The sequence below is a fragment of the Meles meles genome, chromosome 3, assembly GCF_922984935.1.
Source record: "Meles meles chromosome 3, mMelMel3.1 paternal haplotype, whole genome shotgun sequence".
In the NCBI taxonomy this organism is placed as follows: Eukaryota; Metazoa; Chordata; class Mammalia; order Carnivora; family Mustelidae; genus Meles; species Meles meles.
The window spans coordinates 118,573,451-118,601,168 of record NC_060068.1 but is presented as its reverse complement, the minus strand read 5'-3'; the positions used below and the strand labels follow the sequence as shown (position 1 = coordinate 118,601,168).

General features: G+C 37.0%; 1 protein-coding gene across 2 annotated transcripts in view; it reads right to left on the bottom strand.

Moving 5' to 3' along the window:
* Positions 1-27,718, bottom strand: part of UIMC1 (ubiquitin interaction motif containing 1) — a 133,261-nt gene that overhangs the window by 55,963 nt on the left and 49,580 nt on the right. For both annotated transcript variants that reach the window (XM_045999404.1, XM_045999405.1), the window contains 3 exons: positions 4,965-5,089; positions 4,125-4,230; positions 3,079-3,815 (listed from right to left, as the gene is read on the bottom strand). In XM_045999404.1, the coding sequence (XP_045855360.1) occupies positions 3,079-3,815; positions 4,125-4,230; positions 4,965-5,089 (968 nt within the window). The remainder of the gene's footprint in view (positions 1-3,078; positions 3,816-4,124; positions 4,231-4,964; positions 5,090-27,718) is intronic.

Genomic DNA, 27,718 nt, shown 5'->3' with positions numbered 1-27,718 from the left:
CACAATAGGAAAAGGGTTAAAATATTATGATAAATTCATAAACCAGAATATTACATAGTCATTAAAAGTGAAATCTATAAATAATTTTATAAGAAAATGTTTATATAATGTTAACTTAAAATACAAAAATATGATATGATGGAAACCATATAAAAATAGGTATAGAAGATAAGATGAAGGAATATATCACTAGATAACAGGACTGTGAATGCTTTCAACTTTATTCTTTAAACTTTTCAGCATTTTTCAACAGTTTTGATTTCTAAAATTAATGTTAATGACAATGACTATATTGGATACTTACTAGGTTGTCTGCCTGGTCTCCTTTTACTGAGGCCAGTACGTCACCCCTCCTACTATATTATAGCAGTGGACTCAGCCATTTGTACAGTTTGACACAGACCTCACTTTAGGCCACAGTCAACTGGGCTGGTGAAGACTACTAACTGCAAAGGGGCGGTTAAGTCCTTTCCTAGAAATTTGAAATTGGTATTGAGAAAGAAAAAATCTCCTTTAACCTGTATTTAAGTTTGGGAATTGTAGGATCAGTGTCTTCCACCAACCACTGTGAAAGAGAAGCAAATGAAGCCAATACACAGGGGAGAAAAATGAAGAAGATACAATATAGCAATGAGATACAGAAAAATTATTCTAGACCCTATACCTTGTCCATGCTTGGTTACCATCCTGTTTTAGAATTTATGAGGCACCCGGTTTCCTTATGATAAAGTACTCTTTTTAATTAAACTAGCTTGATTTGATTGGTTGTGGCCAAATAGTAGCAATCAATAATACTATTAGTAGTAGTTGGTGGCCAGTTCAGGGAAGTTAGAGAACTTCAACCAATGGCCGCCATTAGGTTCTGAACACTTCCAAGTTATTCCAAAGGCACATTTCAAATGTCAGAACTTGACAGAAGTCTATGTTCTACAACTCTGGCCCCTGGGATTTTCAAGCTAACAAAATGAATTACAATAAATCAGTCAACAAATATAATAAATAAATGTTCATTCTTTAGAGTTCATTTATTCTCTTAAGTGGAAGTCTCTCTTAGTTGCAAAGAACTAACAAACAAAACATGTTATCATAAGCACAAACTAACCTTCCTTTGGAAAAGAGCCAAGTTGCTAAAAGAACTCTTAAGAAAAATGCTTTTTCTTTCTATACAGCAACCTTTCCAGAATGTGGATGAATAAGGCTGCTGAGGAAGAATGATTCCCATAGGTACCCTCAATGAATGGCCTTCTGATCCTTTAGAGAGAACTACCATTTAATGAGTGCCTACAATCTCCTAAGCATCATCGCAGACATTTTACATAATTCACTTTAATCATTAAAACTATTGTTCATGAACTGCTATTCCCAATTTACAGACGTAAAAACTAAGATTCAGAGAGGTTAAATGGCTTGCTCAAGGACATATACAAAAGTCAAAATTCAAACTCCAAATCCATGCTCTCTACACTATACTATGATGTTTCTCATAGCTTCCATTTCTTAAACCCTTATTATAAGAAAAATAAACAATAGCAAAACAAAACCAAAAACTCAGAGCCCAAAAACAGAAACAGCAACAAAGAACAGTACAGTCATAAAATAGAATACTCTCTAAACTTATAGTTTACACAGTTTATAACTATATGATTGCTTTTATAATACTCAGAGGAAAAAAAAAACAGAACATAAGCTTTGATATATAACACAATCTAGATATGTCAGAAAAAAACTGAAAAGACAACCTAAATGTTCCGAAACAGGGGACTGTTTTTGGTAAATAAGAGAAAACCACCACAAGCAAAATCAAAAATATACCATCATGTGGGGTAAAAAATATACTGGAAAACTATCGGCTCTTCATATCAAAAAGGACCACTTCCCCTAATAAAGGGTACCTACAAACCACTAAGAAAAAGACAGTTGAAAAAGAAAAATGCCCACAGATCTAAACAGACAGAAAGGAACTATAAACGGGTTTCAACTGCAACCCAATAACAGAAATGCAAATTAAGACTGTATTGAGATAGTATTTTTCATTCCTCAAATTGGCAAAGGTCAGAAAGTCCTGATAGTATTGATTTGGAATTGGTAGTGGGAAGCTGGTACTAATACACTGTTGTGAGTGTAAATTGATACAATCTCTATGGAAGAGAATTTGGCAAGAGTAACAAAATTGTAAATGTGTATGTCCTTTGATCCACCAATTACATCTATAAGAAATTATGCAAAAATTTCCCATGTGGGTGAAACATCTTCATAGAAGAGTAATCAGTGCAGTAGTGTTTGTAACAGTAAAATATCAAAAACAACCTAAAGTCCACCAAAGGGGTACTGGATAAAATAAACTCATCTGAACACCATATATTACACACCCAAAAAAAGGAAGAAATTCTTTATGTATGTGTGTTATGGAATGATCTCAGAAATATTTCAGTGAAGAAAAGCAAGGTACAGAATAATGTATAGATTATGTGGTCGTTTGTGTAAAAATAGGTGAGAAAAAGAGTATGTATACAGATCTGTTTGTACCACATATAATATCTTAGAAGGATATACTAGAAACCAATAATATAGACTGACTTCAAGGAAGGGACTGGTTGGCTTGAGAAGGGGACAGGAGACAGACTGCACTGACATCTTTCTGATCCATGGGCCATATTAGTATTGCTACCTATTCAAAAACTTATCTTTTTAGAAATAATAAAAATTTTAAAACATAAAAAATTATGATACATCCATATATAGAATGTTTTCAAGTATACTTAATAGGAAAAGATCTAACATAAACTACTAAGTGGGAAAAAGAAACAGCTTATACATTAGAGTCTTCATTTTGTTGAAAATTTTAAGAGAAAAAATATTTTTAAATGCATAGAAATAATGATGATTGCCTCTTGGTCTGAAATTATGGGTAATTTTTTTCTTCCTTACACTCTTCTGTACTTCCCTAATTTTCCATAGTGAGCACGTGTTACTTTAAAAATCAGGAAAAAAAGACCACAAAAAGAACAAATAGCTATAATAATCCTTGTTTTAAACTGTGAATAAATCATCCTTAATCACAGCATCACTGACCCTTACCTGACCATGACTGGTTGTTGGTTCTTCCTCCAACAAAAGTTTCTCTTTCAAGCTTTTAATTGGGCTTTCTTGGAAATCCTTGGTTTTTGAGTGCCAGACAGATGCCCTAGACTCCTGCCTCTCCTCTTTGTCTTCATCTCCCATATCTTCTGAGACGCCTTCATTTTTTTCACTAGCCTGATCTCCTTGGCCACATTCATTCTGGATCAGAGAAGGAGGTCTAGGTAACACTGGTTCCCCAAACCCTTTTTTTTTAAAGAGCTGCCTCTGAGCCATTTTTAGGCTCTTTTGATAAACCTCCAACTGGCAGAGAATGACCTTGGTATATTGGTTAGGATCTACTCCAGCAGGGCAGAATGGAATACCCCAGAAGTAGTGCACAGTGCCCCCAACATCCTGGGGACCTTTGGCATCTGCTGGCATAGGCAGACAGTGCCTAGATGTGTCCCCCCTACCCTGGGCAGCTTTGTGAAAAACACAACCCCTCCCAGTACTTTCCTGTGGCTTCCCACACTGTGTGTGCTCAGCCAAGTGGCCAGTACATCTGTCAAAACATTTAACGTTCTCATTCTCAAACACTGGCTGGCTTGACTGATCCCAGCTTCCTGAGCTGCCAAAGACCGGCTCCTCTTCAGTTTTTTCAGTGTGGTCCCAAGGCTCCTCTCTTTCCTCAGCCTCGTTTCCCTGACTGATATGTGAGCCTTTAAACAGTGATGGAGGTACCAGCTGCCATATGCCTGTAGGTATTTGAGAAAAAGTAGGGCTAAGGACAAACTGTTCTTTATTAAGAGGGCTTGGTAAGTAATCACTTACCAAGAATTACATAATGTGGGTAAAAGGCTCTTCTTTGTGCTTAACCAAATGTTGACTTTTCCTTGGAGATAAAAGTATGCTGGGTATTAGTGAGATCTCAACTATTTTCGGATTTAACCTCTTTAATACCACCAAAGGGATTTGGGGCATTTCTGTATATCTACTCTCAGCACGAGATCCCTGTGATATAGTTATACTTGATGAGTGGAAGGAGTCAGAACAGGGAGACATGCCTTCAGTGGTCCCAGAGTCTGTGGTTTTCTCTTGGTGGGACTGTGAAGATGGTCCAGTGGCCAGAGGTCGAGATCTGGTAGCAGAAGCATCAGAAGGCCGGCAACTCTGAAACAAGTGATCCCACACCAGACCAGGTTTATTATTAAAATAGCTATACATGAAGGGTCACAGGAAGGACAAAACAGGGAAGTCACTGTCCCCTAAGAGATTCTCCTGTCCAAAACGTAGATGCTCAATTCAAATGACTTCCACAATGTGTACCAAAAGCCTACTATGTGCAAAATGCTATAGTAGATCACCATACTAAGCCCTTTTCTAATATAGAAACATGAATGACATAAAGGATGGCTCAGGATCTGCCACTGGCAAATATCCTTCACATTTAAAATAATTTCAAGTATACATATTCAAATCACAATTTAACATTATTTGAAAATGTTTAACTGCTCATTTTTTTCCCCAAAACCCACCTCTAGTTTCTCATTGTCTTCGATCTCCCCCAAAACAGGGGAGGTAAGCGCCTTATCTTACTCCTTTTTAGTTTCTTGGGACTTTGTAACTCTTCAAAAGCTGCCAACTACTAAACTCTCTTAAACCATGTATTGAAAAACTGTGGGGTGGAAGAAAACTCTTTCATATAAAATTAACAGAACACTTCAAATTGGGTTCACCAACAATTCGACAAGCACTTTAAAAATTATTATGGGAAATATTTGTGAGTTAAAAACCCTATGAACTACTAGAGCTAGTTCCTAATGCAACTGTAGCACTGCAGAAGTAATAAAAATATATATACTGCTGATCAAGCCTCACAAACTCTTTCAACATAGCATATTTACATTCAGGCTTTCTGCAATGGCTTTTCTCAAGAGCTCCTCTTCTTCCTCCTCCTGGCTGTTCATCTCCCTAGCTTCCTGCTCACTCATTTTGAGAGCCAGAGCAAACTGTTCCTCTTCTGTCATTTCTGTAAGAGGATAAGAAAAAGAGAGGAGAGGAACACTGCAAATATTACTGAATAAGCACAGAAGCAAGAAACAGAAATCATTAAATTTTTCAAATGAAAACACTACAGACCATTTAGTACAATTTTATACTCTTATAAATGAGGAAAGACCCAAAAGGCAAGATGTTGGCCAAGATAAGTAACAGTTGTTTCAATAAGTATCTTGGGTTAACTAGACTGTAAACTCTCATAAAGGCAGAATTTTTGCCAATTTTGGTCACTGTTGTATCTCCTATGTATAAAAGAGTGTCTGGCACCTGATACTCAATAAATACTTGATAAATGAATAGAGGAATTGGCTCCCATTCCAGGGCTTTTTGCTACATATCACATTGCTTTGTGCTCAATACTTAACCAGAAGAATTTTACGTTTCAGAATCCTCTTATTTACCCAGCAGAAAAGAACATCCCTAATGACCAGAATGTGATTTCCAAACACTATTTCCATTAAAGACAACCGGGGTACTTTGGAGAAAGGTACCAGGGCTGATACAAAGGTATAGTGGCGTTCCAGGTCTGGAGCATGAAATACAGAAGATGAGCTAGAATATCTGTTGTGAATGAAATATCTATCAGACACTACTAGGGTTACATCAAAAGAACTTAGTAACTAATTTTAAAGGGTTCCACCGGCCAAAAATTGAACAACTGGAATATCAATAAGAATAATCACTGCACTGAATTAAGACATCAAATATGTTGACATTTATGAATTTTAAGGACACTTAAAAAAAAAAAAAACCTGGGGTGCCGGGGTGGCTCAGTGGGTTAAGCCTCTGCCTTTGGCTCAGGTCATGATCTCCGGGTCCTGGGATCGAGCCCCGCATCGGGCTCTCTGCTCAGCAGGGAGCCTGCTTCCCCCTCTCTCTCTGCTTGCTTATCTGCCTACTTGTGATCTGTCAAATAAATAAAATCTTAAAAAGAAAAAAAAAAAACACAAAAAACTGGGGTGCCTGGCTGGCTCAGTCAGTGGAGCATGCAATTCTTGTCTTGCATCTTTGGGCTTGAGTTCAAACTCCATGCTTCATGTAGAGATTACTTAAAAATAAAATCTTCAAAAACAAAAACAAAAACACACAACTAAGTGGTTACCACTGAAGAATGTTAGTGGATCAACTATTTTGTTTTTTCAAATGTTTTTCTTAAATTTAAATTTTAGGTATTGAACATACAGTACATAGTGGTTTCTGGAGTAGAAGTCAGCATTTTATCACTCACATACAACATTCAGTGCTCATCATAACAAGTGCCCTGCTTAATAACCACCACCCATCCAGCCCATCCCCTTCCATCAACCCTCAGTTTGTTCTCTATCATTAAGAGTCTCCTATGGCTGTTTCCCTCTCTCCTTTTTTTCTCTTCCCCCTTTCCATATGTTCATCTGTTTTCTTTCTTAAATTCCACATACGAATGAGATCATATGGTATATGGTGGATCAACTGATAAAAAAGAATCAAGCTTGTGTCCTACTCTTTCAATACAAGCAACATTACAGGATAACCAAATAGATGAAGAGAAGTTTCTCTTTAAAGAATTATTCCAGGGTGCCTGGGTAGCTCAGTTGGTTAAGCGTCTGCCTTCGGTTCAGGTCATGATCCCAGGGTCCTGGGATCAAGCGCTGTTTTGGGCTCTTGGCTCAGTGAGCCTGCTTCTCCCTCTCCTCTGCCTAATGCTCCCCCTGCTGTTCTCTCTGTTCTCTCTCTAGTTCTGTCAAATGAATAAATAAAATTTTAAAAAAAGAATGAGGGATCCTTAAAACTGAATCCAAACATAAAAAATGCACCCTACTGAATATGAAATGACCTTAATAAGAATGAAAACATATCAAGATTTGTGGGATGCACCTAACCACAATATTTATAGAAACATGTATAGATTTTTATGATTTTTTTAAGATTTTATTTATTTGACAGAGAGAGAACACAAGCAAGGGGAGAGGGAGAAGCAGGCTCCTCAATAAGAGCCCATCACAGGGCTCAATCCTAGGACCCCGGACCCATGACCTGAGCCAAAGGCAGATTTTTAATGACTGAGCCACCCAGAAACCCCTCATGATCATATTACAAAAGAAAAAAGTTTAGGGGTGCCTCGGTGGCTCAGTCAGTTGAGTGGCTGACTCTTGATTTCAGCTCATGATCTTGGGGCCTCAGATCGAGCCCCTGCGCTCAGCATGCAGTCTGCTTGAAATTCTCTCCCTCTTCCTCTGCCCCCCCCCTGCTCTCTCTCTCTAAAATAAACCTAAAAAGAAAAAAGTTTAAAATCAATTATGTAAGCTTCACACTTTAAGAAACTAGAAAATGAAGAGTGAAATTAACCCAAAGTAAAGAGAAATATAAAGAATAGAAATAAACAAAATAGAGGGTGCCATACAAAAGGGAAAAAATTAAAACAGCAAAAAACTGGTTCTATGAAAAAAATCAAAATTTATAAAAATGTAACTAGATCAAGGAAAAAAAGAAAACACAAATTAATAATATCATGAATACCACAAGGGATAGATACTACAAATTTTACAGTCATGAAAAGAATAAAGGAATACTGTGGGTAATTTTTTTTTGAATATTTTATTTATTTATTTGACAGAGAGAGACACAGTGAGAAAGGGAACACAACCAGGGGAGTGCGGGGGAGAGGAGCAGACTTCCTGAACAGCAGGGAGCTGGATGCGGGGCTTGATCCTAGAACCCTGGGATCATGACCTGAGCCAAAGGCAGACACTTAACGACTGAGCCACCCAGCTGTACTGTGGACAATTATAAATCAACAAATCTGACAACTTGGATCATGCATTCTTAAAAGGGGTGACATTATCTCCAAATGGACAAAAATTGGTTCTAGGAGATCAAAAAAATCTTACTCTCTTATTTATAAAACACAGATATACAGGGGCGCCTGGGTGGCTCCGTTGGTTAAGTGTCTGATTCTTGATTTTAGCTCAGGTCTCAATCTCAGGGTCTTGAGCTCAAGCCCTACACTGGGCTCCACACTAGGCAGGGAGCCTACTTTAAAACAAAACAGAAAACAAAACAAAACAAAACACACACAGATACACAAATCAATATATAAATGGGATCTATAGCATTATCTGTGGTATTAAAATTTCATGGGGACAGGTAGGGAAAAATATCTAAAAAGGATCCTTTGCGGAACAACAAGGAAAAGAGGATTGAAACACTGATTGTGTTGAAATAAAACAAAATTATTGAAAAACAAATTATGAAAAATGACACAAGAAACAGAAAAACTGAATAGTTTTATATCTAATAAGAAATTAAATTTATGATTTAAAAATCTTTTTGTTGGGGCACCTGGGTGGCTCAGTTGGTTAAGTGTCTGCCTTCAGTTCAGGTCATGATTCCAGGGTCCTGGGAACGAGCCCGCATTGGGCTCCCTGCTCAGCAGAGAGAGCCTGCTTCTCTCTCTCCCTCTGACTGCCACTCCGCTTACTTGTGCTATCTCTCTGTCAAATAAATAAAATCTTAAAAAAAAAAAATTTTTCCTTAAAGAAAATCCCAAAACTATGTGACATTCATCACTGGTGCATTCTATCAAAGAATAAAGAGAAAATTAATGTCAAACTAATTCAGAAAGTAAGGCAACAATCTACCCAAACTGATTTATAGAGTCAACACAATCCCAATCAAAATCCCAACAAGCTTGTTTAAATGGAACAGAAAAGAAAATTCAGGAATAGACCCACACATTGATTTTCAACAACAAGGACAGGCTTTTCAACACACACTGCTACAACAACTGGATATCCATGAGAAAAATTATCCTCAATCCTTATCTCACACTATATATAAAAATTAACTCAAAATGGATCACACATCTAAATATAAAAGCTGAACTATAAAAATTCTAGAAGAAAACATAAGTGAAAATCCTTGTAATCTTGGGGTACTCAGACTGCTTAGACAAGACTCAGAAAAAAGCATAAAAGAAAAAAGCAGACTTTGTCAAAATTTAAATCTTCTTAAGAAAATAAAAAGGTAAGCCACAAAATGGGAGCACACATTTGCAACATATATTCATACATTAGATATGTAATCTGACAAAGGACTTATATCCAAAATAAAGAATTCCTTCAATTTAATAAGAAAACAAGTAATCTAATTTTTAAAATAATGAGAAAGGGATCTAAACAGATACTTCACAAAAGAAAATACCGGAATGACTAATAAGCACATGAAAAGATCATTAGTCATCAGGAAAATGCAAATTAAAATGAGACAGTAAGGGTGCCTGGGTGGCATCTGACTTCAGCTCAGACCATGATCTCAAGGGTCCTGGGACAGAGCCCCACAGTGGACTCTGCATTCAGTGGGGAGTCTGCTTCTACCTCTCTCTCTGCCCCTCCCCCTGCTCATGTTCTCTCATCCTCTCTCTCAAATATTTTTTTTAAAAATTTGAGATGGTACTAATGCCACTAAAATAGCTGAACACTGACATTCCTATCAAGTCACTAAATCATAAAAAAAAATCTGATTACATCTTTAAGTTCAATTTAAGAGAACCAAGAACTATGTAATGCAAAAGAGATAATTCTGAGTTCTTTGTAATACTCTCCTTTTCAAAACACTATTTCCCTAAAAGTTCTGGAGAGATAATACTTTGCTACATTAACTGATGTATTCTCCAGATTCTTCCCTCTTGCTCCATCATTAGAACAAAAACTTTAATTTAGTAACACAGTGTGTTTCTGTTTTCTAGTACACAGGGAGGAAACTCCAGAAGCAGTTTTCTTGGGTTTAAATCTTGATTATTTACTTCTTTAGTTGTCTAGTCTTCAGCAGGTTACTTATCCTGTATACCTGGGTACTGGCGCTGGTCTTTAATAATCTCTCTCCCTTTTTACTTTGTTTCATTTAATCTATTGTGGACATGCATGTAGAGTAATTATACTCTTGACTTTAGGGATTCTCATGTAAATGCCATAATTCTATAATACTTACTTTGGGTCAAACATACATAAACTTGAGGTAATAATATTTAAGACTGTTATGAGGATTAATTTAATACATGTAAAATGGCCTAGTGATTGGCACATAACAAGGATCCAATAATTGTTCATTACTATTAATTAATAATTAAATTATGCATTGTCATTATGTATTAAAGAAATCCAAAACCTCAATTCAGATTATCTTTCTAACAGTCATTTTATGTATATTTTATTAACAGCTTATAACCACATAACTTGACAAAGCTACCATTACGTACTTAATTTAACCACAATCAGAATTACTGTCACTCACTATAACCGTCTTTTATTTTCACATATCAACCATGCACTGAGACTAAAGTCCAATAAAAATCACTCTTGACTAGGATTCATTTTACTTAACTTCTCTACTATATAAGTACCTAATCATTAGTAGAAAAGGAAAAGCAGTTTTTCCCCAGATCATGCACCAATAAGGAAAATATGAGCAAGTGTCAACCTTAGCATCTCTAAATAAACTGACTCACTCAGCTTATCAAATGATTCTGCTGAGCTAAACACACAGTAGTACACAATTTGCATGAGGCTGATTATGCTGATCATAATTTATGATGATTAACGTCTCCCAACATCCAGGTTAGCCTCCCACTGAGATGTGCAAACAGGCTGTTAACAAACCAAATCACAGAATTAGACAGTACCTATCAAGAGAACCTGTATAATTTGGGGGTATTTGAAATGGCTGAAAGGGAACATTTCATACAACAAAAAAATGAACAAGATAACTTATTTTCCTGCTGAAATCTTTTCCTAAAAACTTTCTTTTCCAAAACAACTGTGGTAAAGCTGATATACCTATATACAGGAGTTACAACGTAAATTTGTAAAACACATTTGAAAGGCACCATGTCATAACCTTTATAGATGTACATTCTCAAATGAATTGATACCATTTTTGAGAATTGATCCTAGGCAGTCACTGAAAAGAAGTGCTATACACAAAAAGATGTCCACTATACTATCATCTCTAAGAGTACGGACTTAAATGCCTTAAAAAAAGGCAATGGTTAAGTAAGTTATAGCATGTTAACTCAAGAGACTGAGATGTTATTATCAAAATGCTAATCACAAAACCATATAAAAATGATAAACTGTATAAAGGCCAGAAGAAAATATAACGGGGACGACACAACCATTTCTGGTTCCACATATAAGAACTTAAAAGTCGCCATTCTGTCCTAATAAGAAGTAAAAAGCTGAAAAGACTGAAAAATCAACAACTCTTCTTGAATCTATGAAAAGGAGAGGACATAGGGCAAACTACTGCCCCCAAACAAAGAGATCAACAGGGAAACACAGGGAGTTAGGGCTTATCAGAGCAGAGATTCAATAGTGGAAAGCTCTACAGAAACCACTGCCAGGGTAGAAAAACATAAACTATAATTTAATAACATTTATAATATTAATAACATTTAATAACATTAATAACATTTAATGGAGGCTCAGTGCATTACAAGTCTGAGTATTAAAAACTCCACAGGAACTCAGTCATAGCAAACCCCCACACTTTTGTTGGGTATTACCTCCAAGAATGCAACTAGTGTTCTCACAATAAATATAGCAAAAATTTGCTCTTGAGCACCCCACAGAGGTAGGGGAAAAGGAACTATTTTGAAGTATGTCAGAGTACTCTGTTCTTTTTAACAGGGTATGTCCTAGGTCAAACTAGTTAATCAGAGCCTACACTTATGGGGTATGATCAGTATCAAACTGACACACACAAAAAAAGGGAAATAGCAAATTTTAAACTTCTCTAGGCATCCTGTTCCACATAAAGGAAGAGCGGGTGAAAAAACTGAGAAACACATGTGAGGTTCACAGTCCAGAGGCAGAGACACTGAAAGACTGACACCTAACCACAGACCTGCAGAATACTTTCCCTACCCTCATAACTTATGAGCATATCACCAAAGACTCATTTATAATAGTTTCTTTCTACCTGGTACATCATGTCAAGCTATTAAGAAAAAATTACAAGGCATACAAAAAAGCAAAAAAAAATTCCAAGGAATACAAAAAAGCAAAAACACAAACTGAAGAGACAGAGTAAGCATCAGAACCAGACATGGTAGAGATATGGGAATTACTAGAGATTTAAAGCAACTATGATTAGGGGCACCTGGATGGCTCAGAGGGTTAAGCATCCAACTCCTGATTTTGCCTAGGGTCATGGTCTCAGGGTTGTGAGACCAAGCCCTGCACCAAGGTTCTGCACTGGGCATGGTCTACTTGGGATTCTCTCTCTCCCTTTCCCTCTGCCCCTCCTGCCCTCTCTCTAAAAAGAAAAATGTTTTTAAATAAATAAATAAAACAATTATGATTACTATGCTAAGGGCTCTCATGGATAAAGTAGAGAACATGCAAGGACAGATGGATAATATAAATAAGGAGATGGGAATCCTAAGAAAGAACCAAAAAGAAATGCTAGAGATCAAAAACACTATAACAGAAATGAAGGATGCCTTTGATGAGCTTATTAGATTAGACACAACTGAGTATATATCAAAGAAACCTCCAAAACTAAAAAGTAAAGAGAACAAAGACTGAAAAGGAATAAAACAGAATATCCAAGGACTATACGACAATTACAAAAGGAGTGACACACACATAATGGAATTACCATAAGGAAAAGAGAAAGAAATGAACAAAAAAAAAAAAAAACCATGCGAAACAGTAATGATTCAGAATTTTCCCCAAATTAATGTCAGATACCAAAACATAGATCCAGGAAGCTAACAAACAAAATAAAACACACCCAAAACCCACACCACACTTAGACATAATATTTTCAAACTACAAAATAATCTAAGATAAATCCTAAAAGAAGCCATAGGAAAAAAACACCTTACCTATACAGAAATAATGATAAGAATTAGGGGAAGAAGGTGAGGGGGATGGTGTAACTGGGTGCTTGACATTAAGGAAGGGAGGTGATGTAACGAGCACTAGGTGTTCTCTAAGACTGATGAATCACTGACCTCTACCTCCGAAACCAATAATACATATGTTAACATTATTGAATTTAAATTTTTAAAAATTTAATTTAATTTAAAAATGAAATTTTTTAAAAAGATAAGAATTACATCTGACTTCTCAGAAACCACGCAAGCAAAAAGAGAGTGGAGTGAAATGTTTAGTGTTGAAAGAAAAAAACTCACCAACACAGAATTCCAATACCCTGCAAGTTATTCTTCAAAAGTGAAGAAGAAAAAAAGACTTCTCAGACAAAAATGGAGCGAATCTGTTGCCAGGAGACCTGCCTTGCAAGATGTGTTAAAAGAAGTTCCTTAGTCACAGGTCAAAAACTCAGATATAAGGGCTCCTGAGTGGCTCAGTTGTTAAGCATCTGCATTCAGCTCAGGTCATGATCCCAGGGTCCTGGGATAGAGCTCTGCATCTGGCTGCCTGCTCAGCAGGAAGCCTGCTTCTCCCTCCCCCACTCCCTCTGCTTGTAGTCCCTGTCTCTCTTTCTGGCAAAAACAAAACAAAACAAAACAAAAAACCCACTCAGATATACATAAACAAAGGAAGAGTATCAAAGAAGGAATAAATGAAGGTAAAACAAAAACTTATTTTTCTTATTCCTAATCTAATAGAAAACAGTTTGCTCAAAAAGCTAATACTATTAAAGTATTTGATTGTGTATGTTTATATATCTTATTTTTATATATGTGTCTGCCTTTGTGAAATAAATAACGATGATACAAGGAATGAGAGGAATTAATGTAATTTTGTTATTATAAAGTACTCATAAAACACATGAAGCATTGTAGTGTTATTTGAAAATGGACTTGGATTTGTTGTAAAGGTATACTGCAAACTCTAGGGCAACCACTAAAAATTGTAAAGAAAGAATTCCAAGTGAAATATTTAAAAAAGAAAGAAAAGGTAATCATATAAGATGCTCAATTAAAACCATAAAATGCAGAAAAAGAGTAGAAGACAAAAATGGGAATGAAAAAGAGAGGCAAAAACAGGTAACAGTAACAAGTAAGGTAGATATTAATCCAACTATATTAATAATCACCTTTAATGCCGCCACGGACTAAATGCACAAATTATAAGGCAAAGACTTTCAGAGTGGATCAAAATACAACACCAAACTCTACAAAGAAACCCACTATACTTTTTTTTAAAAAAGATTTTTTTTTAGTAATCTCTACACCCAATGTGGGGCTCAAACTCACAACCCTGAGATCAAGAGTCACAATTTCCACTGACTGGGCCAGCCAGGCACCCCAGAAACCCGCTTTAAATATAAAGGCAACTACAGGTGTGCCTTGGTGGCCCAGTCGGTTAAGCGTCTGCCTTCAGCTCAGGTCATGATCTCCTGGTCCTGGGATCAAGCCGATATTGAGCTCCCTACTCAGTGGGGAGAGTTGGCTTCTTCTATTCCCTCTGACCCCTACCCTCACTCTCTCTCAAATAAATAAATTAATTAATTAAAAGACAACTATAGATTTAAAGTAAATAGGTGGTATAGCATAGGGAATATAGTCAATAATATTGTAATAATGTTGTATAGTAACAGATGGTGACCACACTTATTGTGCTATAAGAACTTAGTAATGTAAAGAACTGTTGAATCAAAAAAATTATTGGATCAGTATGTTGTACACCTAAAATGAACACTGTATGCTAATTATATTTCAATAAACAAAACAAATAACAAAATGAAGGATAAAAATCATATGACCATCTCAAAATATGCAGAAAAAGCACTTGACAAAATTCAACATCCATTCATGATAAAAACTCACAACAAAGTGGGTTTAAAGGGAAAATACCTCAGCTTAAGGGCACCTGGGTGGCTCAGTCAGTTAAGCATCCAACTCTTGATTTCAGCTCAGGTCATGGTCTGGGGTTGAGCCCTGTATCAGGCCCCCGGCTCAGAAGGGTGTCTGCTTCTCCCTCTTCCCTGGCACCCCCCCTCCCCAGCTCATTCTCACTCTCTCTCTCACACTCTTTCTTTAAAAAAAGAAAGAAAGAAAGAAAGAAATCAACAGACAAGTTGAGACAAACCAAAAGCTGGTTCTTTAAGAAGACCAATAAAATTGATAAGATTCTAGTCAGGCTAAGAGAGAGGACACAAATTACTACTGTCAGAAATCAAAGGGGACAGTACCACACATCTTGTGGACATTTAAAAAACAGGTAAGGAATACTAAAAACAACTCCATATTCACAAATCTGATAACCTAGATGAAACGGACCAATTCCTTGAAAGACAAAATATGCCCAAATTGACATAAGAAGTAGACAATCTGAATAGGTTTATATCTACTTAAAAATAGAACCCATAATTAATAACCTTCCAAAACCAAAATGCATCAGGTCCAGATGGGTTCACTGGTGAATTCCACTAAACATTTAAGTAAGAAATAATACAAATTCTCTATAATCTGTTTCAGAGGACAGAAAAAGAGGCCACACTTTCTAATTCAATCTATAAGACCATCATTAAACCTAATACTAAAATATTACAAGAAAACTACAGACAAATATCTCTCATGAACACAGATGCAAAAATTCTTTTATTTCATTTTATTTATTTGACACAGAGACAGAGAGTACAAGCAGGGGAAGTGGCAGGCAGAGGGAAAAGCAGACTCCCTGCCAAGCAAGGAGCCTGATGTGGAACTCGATCCCAGGACCCCGGGATCATCACCTGAGCTGAAGGCAGACACTTAACCGACTGAGCCACCCAGGCATGCCAGATGCAAAAATTCTTCACAAAACATTGGCAAATCAAATCCAACAATGCATAAGAAGAATTATACACTACGACCAAGTCAGATTTATCCCAGATATGCACTGTTGGTGTAACACTGAAAAGTGAATGTTACCAACACATCAACAGGATAAAAAAGGAAAATCACATGATCATAGCAATAGGTGCAGAAAAAGCACTGGGTAAAATCAAACACGTTTCATGATAAAAAACTCTCAACAAATTAGGAATAGAGGGGAACTTCCTCAACCTGATTTAAAAAAAAAAAAAGTCCAAAAAAAAACATACAGCTAGGGGCGCCTGGGTGGCTCAGTGGGTTAAAGCCTCTGCCTTCCGCTCAGGTCATGATCCCAGGGTCCTGGGATCGAGCCCCGCATCGGGCTCTCTGCTTGGCAGGGAGCCTGCTTCCTCCTCTCTCTCTCTCTCTCTGCCTGCCTCTCTGCCTACTTGTGATCTCTGTCTGTCAAATGTATAAATAAAATCTAAAAAAAAAAAAAAAAGATCTTCTAAAAATAACATACAGCTAAAATCAGGCTTAATGGAAGAACAACGCTTTTCCACTAAGGACAAGAAAAAGGCAAGGATGTCAACTCTCACTATTCCTTTTCTACATCATGGTGGACATACTAACCAATGCAATAACAAGAAAAGGAAATACATACAGATGGGAAGAAAGAAAACTGTCTTTGTACACAGATAACATGATCATCTACGTAGAGTATCAAAAGGAACTGACAAAAAAACTCCTGGAACTAGTAAGCAATTACAGAAGGGTTACAGGATCTAAGGTTAATATACAAAAGTTAACCACATTCCCATATACTGACAATGAACAAGTGTAATTTAAGATTTACAACAAAATACAATTTATTAGCATCCCCCAAATGAAATACTTATAATTTAGGTATACATCTAACAAAATAATGTATAAAATCTACATGAGGAAAACTACAAGTCTCTGATTAATAAAATCAAAGAAGAAATAAATGAAGAGATGGTCCATGTTCACAGACAGAAAAACTCAACACTGTCAGGATGTCAGTTCTTCCCAACTTGCTCTGAAGAATCAATGTAATCCCAATCAAAATCCCAGCAAAGTTATATTACAGATACCAACAAACTCATTCTAAAGTTTATATGAAGAAGGTAAAAGATGCAGAAGAGCCACCATAACATTTAAGGAGAACAAAGTTGGAGGACTGACGCCACCCAACTTCAAAACTTACTATATAAAGCCACAGTAATCAAAAACAATGTGGTAGTAGCAAAAACCCAAATAGTTCAATGAAACAGAATAGAGACTGGAGAAATACACCCATATAGTCACCTGATTATCTGTGACAAAAGAGCAAAGGCAATACAATGAAGCAAATAGAGTATTTTCAGCAAATGTTGCTGGAAAAACTGAATATCCATAAAATGAATCTAGACAATGACCTAACACCTTACCCAAATTAACTCAAAATAGAGCATAGACCAAAATATTAAACACAAATCTATAAAACTCCTAGAAGATAATGTAAGAGAAAATCTAAATGAACTTCACATATGACAATGACTTTTCAGACACATCAAAGGCATAATCCATGAAAGCAGTAACTGATAAACTAGACTTCATTAAAAATAAAAATTCTGGGGGCGTCTGGGTGGCTCAGTGGGTTACAGTTACAGCCTTTGCCTTCGGCTCAGGTCATGATCCTGGAGTCTGGGGATCGAGTCCCACATCAGGCTCCCAGCTCTGCGGGGAGTCTGCTTCTCCCTCTGACCTCCCCTCTCATGCTCTCTCTCTCTCTCTCAAATAAATAAATAAAATCTTTAAAAAATAAATAAATAAATAAATAAAAATAAAAATTCCGGCTCTGCAAAGGATAATATCAAGAGAATGAGAAGACAAGACACAGACTGGGAGAAAGTATTTACAAAAGACACATCTGATAAAGAAATGTTACAAAAAACTTTTAAAACTCAACAACAAGAAAACAAACCAAACAGGGGCACCTGGGTGACTCAGCGGGTCAAAGCCGCTGCCTTCAGCTCAGGTCAGGATCCCAGGGTCCTGGGATCAAGCCCCGCATTGGGCTCTCTGCTAAGCAGGGAGCCTGCTTCCTCCTCTCTCTCTCTCTGCCTGCCTCTCTGCCTACTTATAATCTCTGTCTGTCAAATAAATAAAATCTTTAAAAAAAAAAAAAGAAAGAAAGAAAACAAACCAAACAAAAACAGAGCCAAAGACTGTACCAGATACTTCACTAAGATACACAGATAGCAAATAAGCATATGAAAAGACATTCCATATATATCATCAGGGAAATGTAACTTAAAACAATAATGAGATATTAACTTTACACCTATTAGAATGACCAAATACTGGAACATTGAAAATATCAAATGCTGGTGAGAATGTGGAGCAACAGGAACTCTCATTCATTGCTGCTGGGAAGGCAAATGACAGACACTTTGGAAAACAGTTTGGTGATTTACAAAACCAAACATACTCTTACCATACAATCCAGCAATCATGCTCTTTGGTTAGTTACCCAAAAGAGATGCACACAAATGCACACAGATGTTCACAGAAGCTTTAGTCTTAATTGCTAAAACTTGGAAGCAATCAAAATGACCTTCGGTAGGTGAGTGAATAAACAATGTTATTCAGAAAATGAAATTATTCACCTATAAAAAAGAATCGATTTACCAAAACATAAGAAGACCCAGAAGAACCTTATATGGATATTTTTTAAAAGATTTTATTTATTTATTTGACAATCAGAGATCACAAGCAGGCAGAGAGGCAGGCAGAGAGAGAGGAAGGGAAGCAGGCTCCCTGCTGAGAACCCTGAGATCATGACCTGAGCCGAAGGCAGAGGCTTTAACCCACTAAGCCACCCAGGTGCCCCCTTATACGCATATTAATAAGTGAAAGAATCCAACTAGAAAAAGCTTCATACTGCAGGATTCCAACTTATATGACATTCTGGAAAAGGTGACACTATGGAGATAGTAAAAAGAGCAGTGGTTATAAGAGATTAGCGGGGGGCAGGATGAATAGGGAGGGCACAAGGGATATTTTAGGACAGTAAAAATGTATGACACCATAACGATGGATACACATTATATATTTGTCAAAACCCAGAGAATGGATAACACCAAAAGTGAATGCCAATGTAAAGTATGGACTATTGACATATAATATGTCAATCCATGTTCATCAATTATAACAAGTATTCCACTCTGATGAAGGCAGCTATACATGTATGAAGTAAAGGGTAAATGGAAAACCATGGTATCTTCTTCTCAATTTTGCTGCAAACATATATATATATATATATGTATATATATATATATATATGAATATATATATATATATATATATATATATATATATATTTCCCCCCACCCCAGGATGGGTTATTAGCAAGATGAAACAGGAGTAGGAGACCTACTAAATTTCATCTGGTCCCAGGAATTCATCTAGATAATTATCAAACCACTTACAGACTCAATAGGAAATCAAAGAAAGAACAGCAGCAACCCTACAAACAGAAAAGCGACCACCTTCTGGAAGGTAGGATGTGCAGAGAAGTGCGGAGAAGTGAATCTGAGGCGATATATGGGAAGATAGACTGCAGGGGGTGGGGAGAGAAATTCTCTGTCAGCAGTGACAGAGCAGCAGAGTATAAAATCGGAACTTTTATAAGTCTGCTCCAGTGAGGGGCATTGCTTTGTGGCTTTATGGGGGGTGGAACCCTTGCTGGGACAGTGTGGTCTCAGGACCCTCGGGGTCACAAAAAGACTAAGGGTACCTGAGTGCAGCAAAGTTACCAGGTATCTGAGTGGGGAAGTCAGCTACAAAGAATGAGCCCAGGAGTGAGCTCTCAGGGCAGGGTTGCCATAAACTGTGATCTGCAGCACAGCTGGGCCACTGCTCTTCAAGTGGAAGTGGGAGTGGGAGTGGGAGACTTCCTCTCCTGGGACAAGTGGCACAGGAGCTCGCTTGAGAAATCTACTGGCTCTGGAGACTCCAAACAGGGTTATATGCCAGACACAGAAACACTCGGTGACAGGCCAGGTGAGCACAGAGTGCGACTGGAGACCAGGGAGACAGGAGTGATTGACTGCTTTTTTCTGAGGGTGCCCTGAGGAGCAGGGCCCCAAGCTCTTGGCTTCTCCAGGGCCAGAGACTGGGAAACCGCAATTTTCATTCTCTCCCCTAAAGATGTAGAGAAAGCCTTCAGGGAAACCCAGGCAGATTACTTAGTGTGGCCCCTGGCAAGTGTGGTGCAATTCCGCCTGAGGTAAAGACATTTGAGAATCACTCCAACAGGCCCCTCCCCCAGAAAATCAGCAAGAACATAAGGCCAAGACCAAGTTCACTGATCAATGAGAAGTGCAAAACTCCAGTGCTAGGGGATACAGCACAAAGAATTCATTGTTTTTTTTCCCATGATTCTTTAGTCTTTCAAAGTTTATTTAAAAAAAATTTTTTTTTCTATTTGTTTTTTTTTTAGAATTTTTCTTCTTTTTTTTAAAGATTTTATTTATTTATTTATTTGACAGAGAGAAAGACAGCGAGAGAGGGAACCACAAGCAGGAGGAGTGGGAGAGGTAGAAGCAAGCTTCCCACTAAGCAGGGAGCCCGATACGGGACTCAATCCCAGGACCCTGGGATCATAACCTGAGCTGAAGGTAGACACGTCACAACTGAGACACCCAGGCGCCCCTCTTTTTTCCTTTTTCAACCAACTTCTTATCTAATCAACTCCTTTTTAAAAAATTTTTAATTTTCATTTTTACAGTCATATTTTATCCCTTCATTGTATATAACCTTATTTTTTGTATACACATAAATTTTCTTTCTTTAAAATTTTGGGATGCAGTTTCTTCTAATAGACCAAAATATACCCTATATCTAGTGTATGGCTTTGTTCTATTCATCCACCTGATCACATTCTCTTTTTTTTCTTTTTTCTTTTTGTCAATCAACTTATCAATTCCTTTTTTAAAATTCTTTTTAATTTCATCTTTGCAGTCATATACCATCCCTTTGCTGTAATTACCCTTATATATGTTTTTCTTTCTTCTAACAGAAGGCAGTTTCTTCTAACAGACCAAAATACACCCAAAATCTAGTGTGTGCTTCTGTTCTATTCACCAGCATGATCATATTCGGGTTTGTTTTTTTTTTTTTCCTTTCTTTCCTTCCCCCCCAGTTTCAGGTCTCTTCTGATTTGTTTAGTGTACATTTTTCTGGGGTCATTGATACCCTTTTAGCATTTTGTTCTCTCATTCATCTATTCCTCTCTGGACAAAATAACAAAATGGAAAAACTCACCTCAAAAAAAACAAAAAAGAATAAGAGGCAGTACCAACTGCCAGGAACCTAATCAACATGGACATCAGTAAGATGTCAGACCTAGAGTTCAAAATGACAATTACAAAGACACTAGCTGGGTTTGAAAAAAACATAGAAGATACTAGAGAACCCCTTTCTGGAGAAATAAAGCTAATCAAGTTGAAATAAAAAAGGCTATTAATGAGGTGCAATGAAAAATGAAGGCTCCGACTTTTAAGATGAGGCAGAAGAGAGAATTAGTGATATAGAAGACCAAATGATGGCGAATAAAGTACCTGAGAAAAAAAGAGATAAACAGCTAGTGGATTACGAGGGGAGAATTCAAGAGGTTAAGTGATATCATTAGGAGAAACAACATTAGAATAATTGGGATCCCAGAAGAGAGAGGGGAAAGAAGGTATATTGGAGCAAACTATAGCAGAGAACTTCCCTAATTTGGGGAAGGAAATAGGCATCAAAATCCAGGAGGAACAAAGAACTCCCATCAAAATCAATAAAAATAGGTCAACACCCTCACATCTAATAGTAAAACATACAAATCTCAGAGACAAAGAGAAAATCCTGAAAACAGCTTGGGACAAGAGGTCTGTAACCTACAATGGTAGAAACATTACGATTGGCAGCAGACCCAGCACAGAAACCTGGCAGGCCAGAAAGGACTGGCATAATATACTCAGGGCTAAATGAGAAAAATATTCAGCAAAGAATACTATATCCAGCTAGGCTATCACTGAAAATAGGAGAGATAAAAAGCTGCCAGGACAAAAACTAAAAGAATTTGCAATCACTAAACCAGCTCTACAAGAAATACTGTTAGGGGTCCTCTAAGCAAAGAGAAAGCCTAAAAGTAACATAGACCACAAAGTAATAGAGACAATATACAGGAACAGTCACCTTACAGGCAATACAATGGCACATCCTTTAGCACATGTACCAAATGGCACATGAATGCAATTTATATCTTTCAATATCTACCCTGAATGTAAATGGGCTAAATGCCCCAATCAAAAGACACAGAGTATCATACTGGATAAAAAAACAAGACCCATTGATATGCTGTCTCCAAGAGATTCATTTTAGACCCAAAGACACCTCCAGATTTAAAGTAAGGGGGTAGAAAACCATTTACCATGCTAATGGACATCAAAAGAAAGCTGGAGTGGCAATACTTGTATCAGATAAATTAGATTTTAAGCCAAAGATTAGAGATGAGGAAGGATACTATATCATACTTAAAGGGTCTATCCAACAAGATCTAACAATTGTAAATACTTATGCCTCTAACATGGAAGCAGCCAATTATTAAGCCAATTAATAACAAAATCAAAGGAATACAACAACAATAATACAATTAGTAGGGGCCTTTAACACCCCCCTCACTGAAATGGACAGATCATCTAAGCAAAAGATCAACAAGGAAATAAAGGCTTCAAATGACACACTGGACCAGATGGACTTCACAGATATATTCAGAACATATTCGAAAACAACAGAATATAGATTCCTCTCTAGTGCACATGGAACATTCCCCAGAACAGATCACATCCTGGTTCACAAATCAGGTCTCAAACGGTACCAAAAGATTGGGATCATTCCCTGCATATTTTCAGACCACAATACTTTGAAACTCAAACTCAATCACAAGAGGAAAGTTGAAAAGAACTTAAATACATGGAAGCTAAAGAGCATCCTACTAAGGAATGAATGGGTCAACCAGGAAATTAAAGAAGAATTTTTAAAATTCATGGAAACAAATGAAAATGAAAACACAACTGTTCTGGAGCACCTGGGTGGCTCAGTCATTAAGCATCTGCCTTCGGCTGAGGCCATAATCCTAGGGTCCTTGGATCGAGCCCCGCATTGGGCTGCCTGCTCGGTGGGAAGCCTGCTACTCCATCTCCCATTCCCCCTGCTTGTGTTCCCTCTCTTGCTGTGTCTCGATCAAATAAGTAAAATCTTTAAAGAAAGAAAGAAAGAGAAAACACAACTGTTCCAAAATCTTTGGGATGCAGCAGAGGTGGTCCTAAGAGGGAAGGATAGAGCAATACAAACCTTTCTCAAGAAACAAGAAAGGTTTCAAATACACAACCTAACCCTACACCTAAAGGAGCTGATGAAAGAAGAGCAAATAAAGCTTAAACACAGCAGGAGAAGAAAATAATAAAGATCAGAGCAGGTATCAATGAAACATAAACCAAAACAACAGCAGAAGAGATCAACAAAACCAGGAGCTGGTTCTTTGAAAGACTTATTCAGTAAGACTGATAAACCGCTGGCCAGACTTATCAAAAAGAAAAGAGAAAGGACCTGAATAAATAAAATCATCAATGAAAGAGGAGACATCACAACTAACACCAAAGAAATACAGACAATTATAAGAATATATTATGAGAGGGGCGCCTGGGTGGCTCAGTGGGTTAAAGCCTCTGCCATCGGCTCAGGTCATGATCCCAGGATTCTGGGATCGAGCCCCGCATCAGGCTCTCTGCTCAGTATATTTTATGAGAGTTTTATAATTTAAAAAATTTTAATGAGCAAAGGATATGAGTCAACTTTTCCCCAAAGAAAATATACAAATGGCAAATAAGCACACAAAAAGATGATTAACACCATTAGTCATTAGAGAAATGTAAATCAAAACCACAATGAGATATCATTTCATACCCAGCAGAATGCCTATAATTAAAAAAAAAAAAAAAGGAAAATACTGGCAAGGACAAGAAGGAACTGGAACCCTCATACAATGGTGGTAGAAATGTAAAACAGGTAGCTACTTTAGAAAACAGTCTGGAAGTTTCTCAAATAATTAAATACTGAGTTGCCATATGGCCCAGGAATTCTACTGCTAGGTATACACCCAAGAGAAATGAAAACATGTCCACACAAAAACTTGCACATAAATGTTCACAGCAACTTTAGCTGTAATAGCCAGAGTAGAAACAATCTAAATGTCCATCAAATGAATAAACAAAATGCAGCACAGCGGTACAATGCAATATTACTTAGCAATAAAGGAATGAAGTACTGATGATGCCAATGTGAAAACACTAAGCTAAGAAGCCAGTCACAAAAGATACATGTTCTATGATTTCATTTACATGGAATGTCCAGAATAGGCAAATCTACAGAGACAGAAAATTAATACGTAATTGCTGAGGGCTGAGTGGGATGAAGGCTTTAGGTGACTGGTAAGCATACAGGGTTTCTTTTGAGGGTGATGAAAATGTTCTAGAATTAGACTGTGGCAAACGCTGCACAACACTTAATATACTGAAAACCACTGTATACTTTAAATAATGAAGGAATTGTATGATGAATGAATTGTATGGTACCTGAGTTATATCTCAATAGTTACCATGAAAATGGGAAAAATAAAGACTTTTTCAGACAAAAACAGAATTAATTGGCAACTGATCTACATTATAAAAGTGATAAAGGAAGCTTTCCAAGAGAAACTGGGATTTACACAAAGAAATAAACAGCCCTTGAGATGGTAAAAATAAAGTACTTAATTCTTTAGTCTGTTTTTTTTTAAAGATTTTATTTATTTATTTGATGGACAAAGATCACAAGTAGGCAGAAAGGCAGGTGGCAGTTGGGGGGGGGGGGGGCGGGAAGCAGGCCCCCTGCTGAGCAGAGAGCCCAATGCAGGGCTTGATCCCAAGACCCTGAGATCATGACCTGAGCTGAAGGCAGAGGCCCAACCCACTGAGCCACCCAGGAGCCCCCTGAATTCTTTAGTTTTTATTTCCATTGCTCTAAAAGATGACTATCTAAACCAAAATAGTATTAATGTATTGTGTACTATAACAAGTGCAAAATTAAAATGTATGGTAAATATAACACAAAGCAGAGTAGACAAAAATTAGGGAGTACACTGTTACACAGTCTACACTACACATGAAACAACAGAATATTATTTGAAGGTGACTGTGATTAATTAAATGTGTGTACTAGAGACTCTAAGGCAACCACTAAACACATTTTCTTTTTTTTTTTACTAAACACATTTTAAAAGATATGACAGAAATAAAATGAAATCAAAACTAATATTCAACAAATACAAAAGAGGGACAGAAAGGGACGCCTGGGTGGCTCAGTTGGTTGGGCGGCTGCCTTCAGCTCAGGTCATGATCCCAGCGTCCTGGGATCGAGTCCCACATCGGGCTCCGTGCTCGGCAGGGAGCCTGCTTCTTCTCTGTCTCTGCCTGCGATTCTGTCTGCCTGTGCTCGCTCTCGCTCTCTCTCTCTCTCTCTGACAAATAAATAAATAAATAATCTTAAAAAAAAAAAAAAAAGAGGACAGAAAGAGAATAAAAAAGACAAAACAGTTGGAACAAATGAACAGCATTCAAAACTGTACATTTTAATTCAGTAACACCAATAATTACATTAAATGTCACTGTAAAAGACAAAAGACAAAGTTGTCAAAATATATAAAAAAGATAAAAATGTCATCAGACCAGGAAAAAAAGCATGATACAATTAAATAAAAATGTAAAACCCAATTTGATTGTAAAGATTCAGAATAACCAGACAACTATCAATAGTCCACCTATGATGACATCAACTACCAATTGATAAAGATTATTGCATCTCAAAAAAATAACTATTATCAACAATTTTCAATACTGAAAATAACTTGAGTACATTCGACAGATCTAACCTAATGACCGCTACCTCTAGACATAATGCAATGATTTTACAACAAAGAACTGTCTGTGGTTAATCTACCTTAAATCATTGAAATTCAAACTAATAGTGAAATAAAGCCTTGCTTATCTTCAATAAACTTTTGTAAAAAAGTAAATATAGCAAATAAAGCAAAAAAAGAAAGCAATACACTTTTGTTAAAAAAAAAAAAAAGAAAGCAAAACCTACAACAAAAAATTTTAGTGCTATTCTGACTTAAACTAATAAATATATATTTGATCTTTGTTGCCTGGCACAGAGCTCCTAAGTCCCTCAGAATTTCCTAACTGAAAAGAACAATAAGGGTAATCTTTTCTTATTTGTAACAAATCCTTTCAACCATACCTGAGAGTTACGTTATGCACTTACTTTTGGAAAGCCCCTAAGTATGAGGAAACCAATCATGGGTTTAGCGGGTAGGAACTTCCATCCCTGTCCCCCAACCTGGAGGGAAGAGACAGAGGGGCTGGCTGGACTTTGAATGATCACCAATGGCCAATGATTTCATCACTCCTGCCTATATAACAGAGCTTCCATAAAAAATCTGTAAACTACAGGGTTTGGAGAGCTTCTAGTTTGGTGAAGATACTGGAAAGGTTGGCAGAGACACTGGGATACTCCTCTCACATTTGGAGCGGGCATGAAAGCTCTGCAGCCCTTCTGCCATATCTTGCCCTATACATCTCTTCCATCTGCTTGTTCCTGAGTTATATCCTTTATAATAAACCAGTTATCTAGTAATTAAATGGTTTCCCTGAGTTTTATGAGCCATTCTAACCAATTAATCAAACCCAAAGAGAGGGTAATATAAACCTCTGAATAGCCAGTCAGTCAGATGCACAGGTAATGACCTGGACTTGCAGTTGCTGTCAAAAAGTGAATGCTGTGGGATCTGATACTATCTCTGGGCAGACAGTGTCAGAATTGGTTAAACTGAGATACTCAACAGTGTCTGACTTAAAACTGGAGAACTGCTTGGTGTGGGGGAAAAACTCCCAAAACATGTGATGACCAGACTGAAGTGTTAAGAACAGAAAAGACTTTTTCCCTTACAATTTAACAAACGTTAAAAGGAAGACCACAGGTCCACACAGCATCACTTGGACCAGGTCAAGTCACCAAACCCGGGCTTAATACCTAACTTCACTACAGTTTCAAATTTCCCCAGAAATTTAAGTCTTAACCCGTCAACCCGGAATTTTCTGATTAAGCACCAATGAGATAATCACATAAACTCTCCATCCCAAAGGAAGATGAGGTAATTCACCTAATAAGACCCCTATCCTTCCCAGCAAAGAAAAATTGTCTTGCCTAAAATAATTCTTTCCCTTTTTTTTTGCTAACAATTTTCTCGCCCCACCCTCCTTTCTATAAAAACCTTCCATTTTGGACAATTCCTCAGGAGACCCTCTCTATTTACTAAATGAAATGTTGCCCAACTCATGAATCATTTAATAAAAGCCAATTAAATCTTCAAATTTACTCAGTTGAATGTTGTTTTTTTAACATGACAAAACTAGTACCATTATAGTAGGTACTACTATTTGAACCACTAAGTTATTATATCTATATTCAGAGGTAGGCTGAAAGCACTAACTTGCCTAAAGTCCATATAGTAAGGGCTAAAGGAAGGATTAAAATCCAAGTGTGCCTAATTCTGAAGTTCACATTCTAATTTCAAACCTCTGCCAGTAATAAGTCAACTGTTAAAGTTGTAGGTAATGGTGAATCCTAAGATTAATGGAATCCAAAATAAATAGGAAGCACATACATCCTTATTCAGAGATATCTCTTTTTAATGAAGAAATCAGT